General features: G+C 50.1%; 1 protein-coding gene and 1 pseudogene across 1 annotated transcript; one reads left to right on the forward strand and one right to left on the reverse strand.

The window, feature by feature from the left end:
- The first annotated feature begins 895 nt into the window (after positions 1–895).
- On the forward strand, positions 896–13,748 carry ZNF74 (zinc finger protein 74). Its single transcript, XM_060121697.1, is given in 6 exon segments — positions 896–1,505; positions 1,819–1,904; positions 9,124–9,250; positions 9,647–9,742; positions 10,136–11,659; positions 11,662–13,748. Coding segments are annotated over 6 exon segments (1,905 nt in total). The 5' UTR covers positions 896–1,477; the 3' UTR covers positions 11,706–13,748.
- A 743-nt stretch (positions 13,749–14,491) lies between these two features.
- Positions 14,492–14,614, reverse strand: LOC132504619 (small nucleolar RNA SNORA18; annotated as a pseudogene).
- Positions 14,615–14,953: the final 339 nt, after the last annotated feature.

Genomic DNA, 14,953 nt, shown 5'->3' on the forward strand with positions numbered 1-14,953 from the left:
CCCACGACCCTCTCCTCAGGATCGATTAACTTCGCAATTTTGAAAAGCGAGGGTCTTAGTGGAAGGCCCCTGGATGCCACGGCCCCTCCTGCCCTGGACTGCACAGGGCACTCGCTCCCTTCTTCGAGCTGGATAGCCGCTCAGTACCTGCCACCCTGGCCTTGGGTCCCCACCCAGCAAGGCCTGGGAGTGAGCAGCCACATTTTCCAGCCCTGTGGCGTCCCACCCTCGTCCTTGTTTCTGTGCCCATAGCACCCGGGGCCTCACCATGGAGGTTCCCAGCCAGGCCCAGTAGGGGTCTCACCTTCCCAGAACTCCAGGACCCTCAGGGTGGCCGCCTCTCTACCCATTATGGGGAGGCTGGGGAGTCTGCAGACCCCTCCCCCCAAACCCCACCCTCACTCTACCCCACCCCATCCCCCCTCTGTCAGAAGAAAGGGCCAGGGGCCGAGTGCAGGAGCTGGGCCTTCCTGAGGGCCCCTTCCCTCCAGTTCTGGGTGGTCCCAAGCAAAGGAATCCATCTTCCCAGCAAAGAGAAATGGACCCACTCCCATCCCTGGGGATGGGACAACTGGTAGGTCAAGTGTCAGGACCCAGCAGGTGCCCGTGGGGCCCTGTCCCTCTCACACAGAGGTCACTCACCCTTAATGTTCCACACTTACCCAACCTAAACTCTCCACACTCACCCCACCAGGCGTGCGCACACACACATCACACACCTCACACACACACACACACCACACATACCACACACATCACACACATCACACCACACACACACACACACACACACACACACACACACACACACACACACACACACACACACACACACACCACACATCACACACACACCACACATATCACACACACACCCCGAGATGCAAGCGCTTTCCACAGCAATGGGGGAGAGGGGGCGGGGCCAGAGCGCAAGGTCGCTGGCGCCTTAACTACACTTCCCAGAAGACTGTGCTACACGCTCGTCCGTGCTAGACGTCAGAGCGGCTCCGGCCCCGATGCCCTCTGGGAAATGCAGTCCACCCCTGCGCGGCGCAAAAGATCCCGGGAGTTGTAGTGCCCGTCCGGTCTGCGCAGGCTCACGTCTGGCGACGGTCGCCCGAGCTCTTTTGTGGCGGCGGCCGTCTTGTGAGAGGTGGGTGAGCTCGTCCGCGCGTCCGGACGGCCGTCGGTTCGTCAGCCCGTCCGCCCCAGGCCTGTGTGCCGCCTCCGCGACTCCCAGCGCCGGGCGGCAGAGCCCAAGGCCTGGCCGGCCCGCGCGGGCCCGGACAACGTCGGTGACGGGTTGGTGGGGCAAGCGATGGGGCGAGAGCACAGCCCGGGGCGCGGGGCGCCTGCGGAGCCCGCCTGACCCCGACCCGGGGCGCGGGCCGGCCCCGCGGGGCTGCGCGAGGGTTCTGAGCCCCGGGAGGTGGACCCACCCCGCCCCCGCCCGGGGCGGCCGCCAAAGGAGGGTGCCATGGAGGCCCCGGAGCCCCGGGAGGCAGGTACGGTTGGCTTGTCAGGCCGTGGGCCTGTGGATTTGCACGGAGAGGGCGGGCTGGGTTCCCGAAAGCGTCCCGGATTCAGGTCTCCTCCTCTTCACCGTGGGCACCCCGGGGATGATGGGGACGGGAATGGCGGCGCTTTTCCTCCGTAACGGGAGTGACCCATACACTGAGTAGCAGAATTAGCCCCGATGCCCTATCAGGTTGTGACGAAGTTGGGGCTCCCTTCCTGCCTCCCCTTCATTCTCCCCGTGCTGGGGGTGCCTGGTGGCTGTGGACAGAGCAGCCCTCTTGACTCATTTCTCCTTTCCAGCTCCGTCCTCTCAGGACCCTGTTCTTCCCCTCAAAGAGATTCCAGAAGATAAATTGAGTCAGGGTCTCCTGGAAGGCAGGTCCGAGGTGAGTGGCTGTCTTTTCTTTTTTGAACATTTCGTTGTTTATGTGGAGGGTTGGCACCTTCCTTCGGCAGCCGAGAATCTTTAGTCATCCAAGGACACCCCACACACACACCTGGGGGCCTGTTCTCCAGTCCTCAGGAAGCTCTGCGCGTGGGAACAGGTGCAGGTGACGCCGGGGTGTGCCATCAACATGAGTGTATGTTCCAGCCTGATTCAGTCCAGCCATGTGTCTGTTGCCGAGGACTGTGCTGTGTGCCCAGCACTGTGCTGGGAGCTCTGATGAGTGATTCTAGTGCCACCCAAGCAAGTAGGTGACAGCTCACATGAGATCACTTCACTTATCTCCACACTCAGGCCCATGGGATGTTTGTAGCAGTTGGTCCTTGTTTGGGGGAGTTTTCCGGGATGGAATTAGGTAGGAGGATGTGGAACAGCTGATGGAAGGGCTGCATTGCAGTGTTGGGGTCAGAGTGATGGTAGGGGGTGTGTCCCTGTGTGCTTTTCCTCTGTACCCAGCTCCTGACATGGGGCCTTCATGGAAAAACTTGGAGTTTTAGAGGATCTGTGGGCTCGACAGGGAATTGGCCCTGGGGCCACTTCTGCAGCTGGGAGAGGTGCAAATCCCTCCTTTTACAGATTTTGGGTTTTGCTCCTCATTTTGTTCCACCACCTAAACTACCCCCACTCATCGTAGTGTTTAGAAAAATGCGCTGGATAAAGACAGTGTGAGGTGGTGAAAGGTCAGGAGGATTGAGAATCCTTTGATTTTTTTAGGATTTGGCAATTCTGTTAACTTACCACTTGAAAAGTAGAAATGACTGTAAAACATGTATGGTGAGATATGCCCAGCTTCTGTAATGTTAGAATGTGCTGTAGTTCTATAAGACCCTTGGGAGACATAACAAGCACATGCAATACATGATCCTTGATGGGTTATAGATCCAAATATTCTATCAAAGGCATTTAGAAAGATTGAGAAAATTTGAAAATATACTGTGTCTTAGATCATGTTGTATGAATATTTAATTTCATGGGTGTGATGATGGCATTGTGATTGTGTCAGAGAACATCCTTAGGAGATACAGGCTGAAGAATGTAAGGTGAGATGTTCTGATGTCTGCAACTTGCCTTGAAAAGGTTCAGGAAAAAGTGGTGTCTGTGTGAGAGTGACCACCTCGGGAGGTACTCCCCTTCTTGTGCACAGATATTATTCCTGAAATACCAGCTTCTCAGGTCTTTGAGTAACTGGTCCTCTCTCCGAAGTACTCTCCCCTCCCAGCAGTCTCATACTACGTCAAGGGTTCTGCTCTGCTGGGACATCCCCCGTGAGCTGTTCTGACTCTTCCGCTAGTTTTATTTCCACATCTGCCTTTTTTTTTCTTTTTAAATAAATTTAATTAATTTAATTTTTGGCTGCGTTGGGCCTTCGTTGCTGCGCGCAGGCTTCTCTCTGGTTGTGGCAAGTGGGGGCTACTCTTCGTTGCAGTGCGCGGACTTCTCATTGCAGTGGCTTCTCTTGTTGCGGAGCACGGGCTCTAGGCATGCGGGCTTCAGTAGTTGTGGCACACGAGCTCAGTAGTTGTGGCTCGCAGACTCTAGAGTGCAGGCTTAGTAGTTGTGGCACAGGGGCTTAGTTGCTCCGTGGCATGAGGGATCTTACCAGACTAGTGCTCAAACCCGTGTCCCCTGCATTGGCAGGCGGATTCTTAACCACTGCACCACCAGGGAAGCCCCTCCACGTCTGCCTTTGATTCCCACACCCTTTTGCTTCCTGTCCTGCAAAATGAAGACACACCAGACATGGGCTTTTGCTGGTGGGTTGGTAATACCCCTCAGAAAGTCCTGTGCCAAGGCTCAAATCCTGTCCTGCTCTTGCCTGTTGACACCTCCATACTGAAACCACGTAGCCTCTGACAGTGCTCTCTCGCCAGCACCGCATTGTGATGTCTCTGGAGCTTTGTTTCTGCCCATTTCCTCCTTCTTTCTGCCAGTGCCATCACCATTATGCTTCATCCCTGCATGCCTTAGTTATGGGCACGTTCTCAGCATGTGTCCTCACTCCGACCTTCTCATTTCCCTGAAATCCGGTGGGTTTTTTGGATCAGGTTGATTGAGGTGTAATTTATACACAATAAATTTCTCCAATTTTATATATGTAGGATTTGGTGAGTTTTGGCAAGTGTATACAGTTGTGTAACCAGCACCACAATCACGATATAGAACTTTTCCATCACCCAAAAAGTTCCTTCATGTCCCTTTGAAGCCCATCTTCTCCACCCACCCCCTTGGCATCCAGTATAATTCTGTCTTTTTAAGAATTTCATGTGGAATTATAAGATATGTAGTCTTTGTTTCTGACTTATTTCAGTTAGCATTATGCTTTTGACTTCATTTCCTTGTTTGAATCAGTAGCTTGGTCCTATTGATTGTCTAGTGATATTCCATTTGTTTTAGGTTCCTAGGGCTGCCACAGCAAAGTGCCACAGACTGTGTGGCTCAAGCAATAGAAATTTATTGTCTCATAGTTCTGGAGGCTAGAAGTCTAAGATCAAGGTGTTGATAGGTTTCTTCTGAGCTTCTCTCCTTGGTTTGCAGATGGTGCTTCTCTGTGTCCTCACGTTCTCCTCTCTGTACATATTTGTGTCCAAATTTCCATTTCTTATAAGGACACTAATTCTACCATTTTAGGACCCATCTTAATGACCTCGTTTACCTTAATTACCTTTTTAAAGGCCTTGTCTTCAAATATAGTCACATTCTAAGGTATTGGAGCTTAGGGCTTCAACATATGAATTTGGAGGGACACAGTTCAGCACATAACATTGTTGCATATGTACTCCACAATTTGTTTATCCATTCACCAACTGATGGACGTTTAGGTTGTTTCCTCGTTTAGGTTATTACAAATAAACCTGCTATAAATATTGGAGTATAAGTATAGATGTGTGTTTTAATTTCTCTTGAATAAATACCCAAGAGTGGAATGGCTGAGTCATATAGTAAATATATGTTTAATTATTGATTTTATTGGTCTTTGCAGAGAACCATCTTTTGGTTTCATTGATTTTCTCTATGGCTTTTCTGTGCTCTTTTTCATCAGTTTCTGGTTATTATTTCCTTTCTTTACTTTGGCTTTTTTTTGATTGTTTGTTTTGATGTGGACCATTTTTTTTAAAGCCTTTATTGAATTTGTTACAATAGTGCTTCTGTTTTATGTTTTTGGTTTTTTGGCCCCAAGGCATGTGGGATCTTAGCTCCCCAACCAGGGATCGAACCCACATCCCCTGCATTGGAGGGCAGAGTCTTAACCACTGGACCACCAGGGAGGTAGCTACTTTGGCTTCTTTTTTTTTTTTTTGAAATGATTTTTTGCTTTTAATTCATTGCATAAAATGCTAATGTCCAAATTCAGGCAGGTAGCTCTTACAACCATCAGGAGCTTCAACCCTGCTAACAGCTAAGTATGCATTTTCTTTTAGCATTGTAGCATTGCTTAATCAAAATAATAAAATAAATAATCAAATCTACAGGAGTAATTATGCAAATATCACCCCACCTACACCAGTGAATTCTTTTTTTTCACAACACACACACACACACACACACACACACACACACACACTGTATTTTATTTTTACAAGAGATAAATAAACTGACACCAAGCATTGTAAATGGATGACCACAACAAAAGCAACAATGATTGCAGTTACCAAACACGAAACACACTCATACTATGTCATAATATTGACATTCAGTCCAGTAATTCTCCACTGTAACAGCTCCTTTACTTTGCAGTGAAAATTGATTTGTATATTTTTTGCCTCTGAGTCCTTGTGGGATTTTTTTTTTATTCAAACAGAAAGTCACAAAAATTATAATCATCGTCATCAGTTCACTCAGTCCCATGTAATTAATTTTTTTTTCATCTTGATCTTTTGTTAGCACTTTTATGAATTCATCAGTTTTCCGTTAGAGTTCTGAAAATGCTTATTCATTCAGTTCAGCAGTATAGTCAGTTACCAGAAACCTGTACTTGTCAGAGTCTTTTCCATGAATTCCTTGAAGATGAAACCCTTTTGTAGGAACATTTTTGCGAAAGCATCAGCGTACACCCAGAACTGTCTGTAAATGACAAAAGACTTAAAAATGACCACGGTTAAAGATTTGATGAAAGTTCATAATAATGGAATTGACAAGGAAATTTAGTTATTTCTGAGATATACATTTTAAAGTAATAACTAGAATTATGACTTAACATTATACCAGAACATACAAGATTTTTAGAAATTTCATGTAATGTTTGAAACATTTATATTAACATATTTCCATACAAATAACCAAAGAAAGTTTAGTATTAGTTGTTTTTTTGTTGTTTGTTTTTTTATACTGCAGGTTCTTATTAGTCATCAGTTTTATACACATCAGTGTATACTACTTTGTTTTCTTAAGGGTGAAACTGAGGTATTGATTTGACACCTATTCTCATTAGCATTCAGTGCTATAAATTTACCTCTAAGTCCTGCTTTAGCTATATTCCACAAATTTTCTGTTGTATTTCCCTTTTTTTCAGTTCAAAATAGTTTCTAATTTTTTTGTAATTTCTCCTTCAACTGTGTATTATTCAGGAGTGTATTGTTTAATTCTAAATATGTGGAGAATTTTCTGGGTATCTTTTTTTTTTTTTTTTTGCAGAGGGGCTGCTTTGGGTCTTCATTGCTGCGTGCGGGCTTTCTCTAGTTGTGGTGAGCAGGGGCTACTCTTCATTGTGCGTGGGCTTCTCATTGTGGTGGTTTTTCTTGTTGCAGAACATGGGCTCTAGGTACATGGGCTTCAGTAGTTGTGGCTTGCGGGCTCTAGAGTGCAGGCTCAGTAGTTGTGGCACACTGGCTTAGTTGCTCTGCAGCATGTGGGATCTTCCCGGACCAGAGCTTGAACCCATGTCCCCTGCATTGGCAGGTGGATTTTTAACCACTGTGCCACCAGGGAAGCCTGGGTCTTACTTTCTAAATTCAATTTGACAATCTGTAGTTTTTACTTGGGATATTTAGACTATTCACATTTAACATAATTATCCATACGGCTGGGTTTATATCTGCCGTTATGCTATTTGTTTTCTACGTCTTGTATCTTTTTTAATTCTGTTTCACCCTTAACGCTTTCTTTTGAGGTAAACAAATACTGTTTTATGATACTTTTTTGTTGTTGTTTTGTTTTGTTTAGTTTTATGATACTTTTAATTCTGATTTTATTAACTTTTTTTCCTTTTAGTTACCTGATTGGATTCTAGATGGAGTGAATTTTACTTTGTTGGGTGTTGGGTTTAATTCCTTAAATGTTTTGTGATGCAGTGAAATTACTAGTGTCAGTTGGATCCTTCCAAGGCTTACTTTTAGGTTTTGTTAAGGTGGGTCCAGAGAAGTCTTTAATCTCAGGCTAATTTTGCCCCACTGCTGAAGCAGCATCCTTCTGGGGACTTTACTCAGTGTCCCATAGAGCAGGAGGACATTCACTCTGGCCGGTTGGAGCACAGACTGTTCCCAGTCCTGTTTGAGTTTTAATGATTGTCCTGCACACACCTCTTTCTGCTGTTTCTTTCCCTGGTTTGGGGTCATTCCTCAGTCAATCTTGAGCACATCCAGAGTTCCAAGCCTGTGTGGCTCCCTTTGCTGTGGCACGTTGCCCTGAAAATTCTAGTTTCCTGGTCTCCCCAAGCTCTGTTCTCTGTCCCCTCAACTCCTTGGACCACAAGCTCTCTCTGGATTCCCACACCCTGCACTGTGATCAGGGACTACTTCCATGTGGGAAGGTGAGGCTGTTGTAGGGCTCACTTTGTTCTCAGGGGTCTCTGTTCTGAGCTGTCCTTTGTCCAGTGTCTGGAAATTGACTATTGTTTCATACATCTTACCCAGTTTACTAGTTGTTTGAGGTAAGGAGGGCAAATCTGGTGCCCATTACCCCTTTGTGTCTAGAAACAGAACTTGAAACTCAGTTTTTACCAGGCTGCTTTTTTTAACCAGGTCACTCCTTGGGCCCATGCTCAGAACCTCTTCACGCCTGTCCCCCTCCTGCCTTCCCCCCATGCTGCCTGCTGCAGAATGCAGACGCTGTCACCTTGGAGTAGATACCTATCTTCATACTCTGGCCACTGTGGCCTGCCTCCCCACCTCCTCCCTGACTCCAGTTCACTTTACTGCTGAGGACCTGCTTGCCCCACCACTTCTGTGTCCCCCCAACCCCCACTTTTTTTTTTTTTTAGTATTTATTTATTTATTTGGTTGTGCTGGGTCTTAGTCGCGACAAGCAGGATCTTCGTTGCTGCGTGAAGGGTCTTCAGTTGCAGCGCGTGGGATCTTTTTAGTTGCGGCATGAGGGATCTAGTTCCCTGACCAGAGATCGAACCCGGGCCCCCTGCATTGGGAGTGCAGAGTCTTCCGCTGGACCATCAGGGAAGTCCCTGCCTATCTTCTAATGCATCCCTGTCATGACTGTATGTGGCCTGGGCTGCTCTTTGTTCTCTTCTCATGGGACAGGCACTGGGTCTCCAACCTCTTGGCGTGCCCAGCTGGAGAGGTAAGAAGCCCTGGCCGGCAGAATACTGGGGTTCCAGAGGAGGAGTCACATAAGGGAAGTCATTTGGGACTCTCAGGACACTTGGAACCAGAGTGACCGAGTTGGGGGGGGTTACCCCGAGACCAGGGGCCAGTGTTGGGGGAAAGTGGGAGAAGGTTGCGAGGGGGTGGGCTGGGATGTGGCCCCAGGAGGGTAAGGGAGCAGGGGTCTGGCAGGAAAGAGTGGGGGACAAGCAGGAAGGACACGGAGCAGTACAAGGTCCTTCCTTAGGGTGCAGTGGGGGCTTCCTGTCTGGGTTTGGGGCCTTTTGCAGTGATGGGACTTGAATAGGGTTTGAGGCTCTTTGTATTATATTTCAAGTTCTGTAAGTAAGTTGGCCAGAATTTATGGCCTCAGCCTGTGCCCCCACTGTAGCACCTATACGTGGGCTGCCCAGTTAGCTGGGCCCTCCCAGGCCAGGCTGCGTGGCAATTCCTGGCTGAGTTGTGGTGTGTGCGTCGGGGCTATAAGACAGATGGTGTCTACAGCCCTATCTTCTGCGCTCAGGAGGTCACCCGAGGTTATCTCTGCTACTGAGGTCCTCAGTCACCCAAAAACGCAAGTGGACTGACTCCCATCCTGGGTGAGAGAGAACATGTGTGTCATTCCAGGAGTTGGTGACTTTCAAGGATGTGGCCGTGGACTTCACCCAGGAGGAGTGGGGACAGCTGGACTCCCCTCAGAGGGCCCTGTACCGGGACGTGATGCTGGAGAACTACCAGAACCTTCTTGCCCTGGGTAAGATGGCTCCCAAGGTGAGGAGGCTGCAGTCTGGGCATCCACCAGTCTGTATGTGTTCCTGAGTCTTCCTTGTGGTATATGCCCCAGGCCCTTGTGGCACCAACTGGCATCTTTACCTGGAAGTGTGGCTGGTCCTGGGGTGGGGCCCAGAGGAAAGGGAGGGGGTGGACAGGGCCCTGGAAGCCCAGCCTGCCCTAGATGGGGCATGTCAGTACCTGTGGGGTCCTCAGACACACATGTCAGTATGGGTTCCATGTCTCAGGCCCCCTTCCTTGAAGTTGGCACCACCTCTCCGTGCCTCAGGCCGCTGGGGCCACTCCAGGGCTGCTGGGCTTGTGGGCTGGTCTGGAGAGCACAGCACCCAGAGCCACGCCGCTTTCTCCCTTCGCACAGGGCCTCCCGTCTGCAAGCCAGATGTAATCTCTCACCTGGAACGAGGCGAGGAGCCATGGTGGGCGCCTAGAGCTGTCCCTGGAGGGGCTGGTCCAGGTGAGTGGGATGCAGTGGGAGGATGTGGGGCCCCACCCCCACTGCCCCATGGGGCCTGCTTTCCTTCCGCGGTCCACTGCCCTGCTCCGTCTGCACCTGCTCAGTGCCCCTCCTGCTCCTCTGTCCTCCCCCCGCCCCCTGGCTCTTTTCAGCATCCCCTGGCTTCTCCAAGGCTCCTTTCCCTCTTTCTTCCTCCTCTTCCCTGCTCGCCAGCCTGCCTGCCTTGCCCTGAGTGCTCCCCTCTGCACAGCCCTGAGCTTGCGCTCTCTCTCTCCCCCTGCTGATCTCTACTCTCTCTCCTGCACTTACCTGTTCTCCCGGCAGATCTCAGCCCTGAGCCCCAGCGCCGCACCTCCGCCTGCTCTCAGAAGGTAGTATCTCCATTTCTTACAGAACCAGAATGGGAGCCGGGGCCTGAGGTGGAGGAGCCATGGTCTCAGCAGCTGTGCGTTTACAAAGAAGAACCGTCATGGGAGCTGATCGCAGGTGGGCTGGCAAGGTCCGGTCTCCACAGCCCCGGTCCTGGTGACAGGGGCGCCCAGGGGGCCCTGGCGACTGCTCTGTCACAATGTGAGGCCGCCAGCACCAGGGACGGTCCCACAGAGGAGCACCGATGGGGCCATGTGGTGTCTGAGGAGGCTCTTGGCCGGAGGTGTGCCCTCCTGGCCCAGCCCAGCCTTCCCGCAGAAGGAGCCTCTCCGGACGGCTGCGTGGGGAGCGTGCAGTCCAGCAGAGTCAGGCATCGGAGCCCGGGTGCCGGGAGCGGCCCGTTCACATGTGGCGAGTGCGGCAAGGCCTTCCAGCGAAGCGCGGCCCTGGCACTGCACCGGCGGTGGCACGCGCGAGAGAAGGCCTACAAGTGCGGTGAGTGTGGCAAGGCCTTCACCTGGAGCACCAACCTCCTGGAGCACCGGCGTGTCCACACCGGCGAGAAGCCCTTCCTCTGCGGCCAGTGCGGCAAGGCCTTCAGCTGCCACTCATCCCTTAACGTGCACCGGCGCGTCCACACGGGCGAGCGGCCCTACAAGTGCGGCGCCTGCGACAAGGCCTTCAGCTGCAGCTCGCTGCTCGGCATGCACCTGCGTGTCCACACCGGTGAGAGGCCCTACCGGTGCGGCGAGTGCGGCAAGGCCTTCAACCAGCGGACACACCTGACGCGGCACCGCCGGATCCACACTGGTGAGAAGCCCTACCGGTGCGGCGCGTGCGGCCGGGCCTTCGCCTGCCACTCGTCCCTGACGGTGCACGAGAAGCTCCACAGCGGGGACAAGCCCTTCCAGTGCAGCGACTGCCAGAAGGCCTTCAGCAGCCGCTCCCGCCTGACGCTGCACCAGCGTGCCCACACGGGCGAGAAGCCCTTCAAGTGCAGCCAGTGCGGCAAAGCCTTCAGCTGCCACTCCTACCTGGTGGTGCACCAGCGCGTCCACAGTGGTGAGAAGCCCTTCCGCTGCAACGAGTGCGGCAAGGCCTTCAGCTCCCACTCCTACCTGATTGTGCATCAGCGCGTCCACACCGGCGAGAAGCCCTTCGACTGCAGCCGCTGCTGGAAGGCCTTCAGCTGCCACTCGTCGCTCATCGTGCACCAGCGCGTCCACACCGGGGAGAAACCCTATAAGTGCGGCCAGTGTGGCCGGGCCTTCAGCCAGAATCACTGTCTCATTAAACATCAAAAGACCCACTCCGCGGAGAAGCCCTTTAAGTGTCATGAGTGCGGCGAGGTGTTCGGCTGGAGCGGCCCCCTGGCAGAGCACCGCAGGCTGCACAGCAGGGAGAAGCCCTTTGCCGTCCAGTTCGACAAGCGCTTGCTGAGCACTTACTGCATGCCTGGCAGCCTACTGGGTACAGGGGGCTCCGGCGGGAGCAGCGTGGGCCCTGTTGATGCCCTAGGCGTGGCTGAGCTCCTGGGCGTGGTCCCACCCTTGGCCGGAAGGAGTTCCCCGTGGGCAGCAACCCCAGAAATTAACTCATGTGTGCGAGAGACACCCACCTGCCCACCCGGAAACACCCCTTAAGGCTGTCACCTCCTGGGAAGGGATCCACCGTAGGAGAGGAGAATTGAGCACGTTTGAGGATGTACTGTCTTCCTGGTTTTTTTTTTTCCGGTCTTTTCTTTGATGGGTTTGGAAGTCACTGAGGGGGGACAGATCTTCCCTGCATATGAAAAGGAGGTATGTCAGTCATGTGTCCTTGGACAGCCTCTTGGTGTGATTTCGATCTGGAATTTCCTTTGTAAACTCTTACGTTTAGAATGATAATTAAAAAAAAAACTGAATTTTGAACAGTATTACTTCTAAGTGAACGTTATATTCCAGGAGAGGAGAATAAGCTCAGGTGGTAGGCATTTGGGAAAAAGCAAATTTCCTGGACTCGCTTCACTCACATAGCTCTGCTGCAGAGTCATGTTGTTAGTCATGCTGTTAGCGCAGCTGTCTTGGAACCTGGCCCAGCATCCACATAGCCGGGTCCTAACATGCCAGCCTCATGCCTGGCCACCTCGTCCATGCTGGAAGCTGGAAGGACACAGGGGTGTGCCTCCAGGGTGCAGTGTTGGCACACAGGTGTCTGGAAGCACACCTCCACCCCGGCTGGCAAGGCCACCTGCAGGGCCGCTCAGGTACCACGTAGCTCAGCCCTGTGAGAGGAGCTGGGCCTCGTGCTCCCCGGAGAAGGAAAAAGACGGTGTTCATCTGGGACTCATGTCATTTCTGCTCAGTTCTAAGCAGATATAAGCTGCCTTCTCAGTGATGATACTTCACATTTGTATAAAGTGCTAGAGTTTATGAAATGCTTTTTAGTATACTTTTTAAACTATGGAGGCAAAATAACCACTTTACAGAAAATACAGAATTAAGGGGAAAATACCCATAATTCTTAATAAAATTGCATTTCGCACTTTGGTACGTTACCTTCTGCTTTTTGATATTGCATTTTTACATTAAACACGGTGTATACAGTCAACATTCTAATCTTTTTCCCCTGCTTACCTGCATAGCAGGACTTCTTTTTCCCGCAGAGCCTCACTGTCTTTGGAGCTGTCCTTCTGGATGGGGGCATGATGTTCTATTAGCTGTTTTTTTGTTGGATGCAGAAGTTATTTCCAAGTTTTCACTGTTACAAGTCATTCTTCATATAGCATCTTTTTGCATTATCCTTCTTTAGCGTTGTCTTAGAGTAGATTTCTAGAAGTGAGAGTTTTGAGATAAAGGAAATGAACAGCCTAAGGCATCGTTTTAGTATATTTTTGGTTGTGTGATAACAAAAGTAATACCATCTCAGTGTGAGGAGAACCGACAGTAGTTCTCAGGCGCGTCCAGGTCCCGGAGGCCGACGCTGCTCCGAGCTGGGTCCAGACGGGCTTGCTTCTGGGTGCCACGGCGATGATCCCAGGTGTCCGCCCCCATCGTTCCTCCAGCGTCCTTGGGGCTGGTCTCAGGCCCTTCCTCCATGACAAATAGGGAAAGTTCTATTGGACAACTGCATTGGCAAAAGATAGATAAAATCTCGGTTTGATTCATTTTCATACTCATTTTTCCTATTTTAAAAGAAATTCAAATGCAAACATCTTGGGGGACCCTGGACACCACACCTGCTGTCTGCCTGGCGGGGCTGTTAACGCCCTCAGCTGAGAGCAGCACCTTGCTCTTTGATAACCGGTGAGGTTGAAATGGAATGTGTTCTTATTGTTGGTCTTCTTGAAAACTGTTTGAAATACCCTTTGGCCCCCTTCCATTGAAGTCTCGATGTTCTTTTATTTACATATAAACTTTGTTTTCTGATCATACACGTAATACATGTATATTGAAGAAATTTGGGGGAAAAATCAATTTTATAAGAATTAAAATGACCCTTAGAATCAGTTCACAGGTCATGACCTGGAGATGGATTTCTTTCTGTTTTTTTCCTCTGCGTGTATACACGTCTTTTTTTTTTTTTACAAAAAAAGTGTAAAGGGCTGTATTATAGGCAAAATTATTTAAGTCAATAAATAAATTTTTAAGGAATTGTACATGTTCTGATTCATTCCACTGCCAATCACCTTAGCTTCTCCAGTATTAGAGTAATAATCTTCAAAATAACCCTTTCAAAAAAGAATTTTTGCTCAATCCATAGTTGTGAGAGTCAGTCCACAATTTTTTTAGTTGAGCTTCTTTGATCTTTAATGGAACATTGACACACTTCAAAAATTCCCCTCTGGGCTTCCCTGGTGGCACAGTGGTTAAGAATCTGCCTGCCAATGCGGGGGACACGGGTTTGAGCCCTGGTCCGGGAAGATCCCACATGCTGCAGAGCAACTAAACCCGTGCGCCACAACTACTGAGCCTGCGCTCCAGAGCCCTTGAGCCACACTCCTGAAGTCTGGCACCTAGAGCCCATGCTCTGCAACAAGAGAAGCCACCGCAATGAGAAGCCCGCGCACTGCAATGAAGAGTAGCCCCTGCTCACTACGACTAGAGAAAGCCCGCGCACAGCAACAAAAACCCAATGCAGCCAAAAATAAATAAAATTAATTTAAAAAAAATTCCCTCCTGTAGTCTTTGAGAACCAGTTTCCTCAAGCAATTTACTGTACAACCATGTTTAGGGTCAGGAGATGGATCTGCCTGGTTCTGAATTTTAGATACCCTCTAAACATGCATTAAGTTCAAATCATATTCACTCCTAAGCTATCATACCCTAGAACAATTAGCATATGCCAATACGTAAGATTAAAAAAAGTTTGACTGTTAGGTTTTTCACAGTTTATTAGCAACTCTATCTTGTAGTTCTTCTCCACAGATCTAGTCCTGTGAGAAAGGAAACCACATAGTTACTCTGTGAGGCGTTTCCAACCATGTAAGTCTACAGAAAAAGCCCCGTTGATATAGACCTCAACTACACACGCTTTTTCTTTTCTTTTTTTTTTTTTTTGGCTGCACTGCACAGCTTGCAGGATCTTCGTTCCCTCACCAGGGATTGAACCTGGGCCATGGCAGTGAAAGCACTGAGTCCTAACCACTGGACCGCCCAGGAATTCCCAATCACTTTTTATATTTGCCATTTTGATACATTAAGAATGTTACTTGTTCCTGGGCTTCCCTGGTGGTGCAGTGGTTGAGAGTCCTGCCGATGCAGGGGACATGGGTTCGTGCCCTGGTCCGGGAGGATCCCACATGCCATGGAGCGGCTGGACCCGTGAGCCATGGTCGCTGAGCTTGCAGGTCCGGAGCCTGTG

Source organism: Lagenorhynchus albirostris, chromosome 14, assembly GCF_949774975.1.
Source record: "Lagenorhynchus albirostris chromosome 14, mLagAlb1.1, whole genome shotgun sequence".
NCBI classification, from domain to species: domain Eukaryota; kingdom Metazoa; phylum Chordata; class Mammalia; order Artiodactyla; family Delphinidae; genus Lagenorhynchus; species Lagenorhynchus albirostris.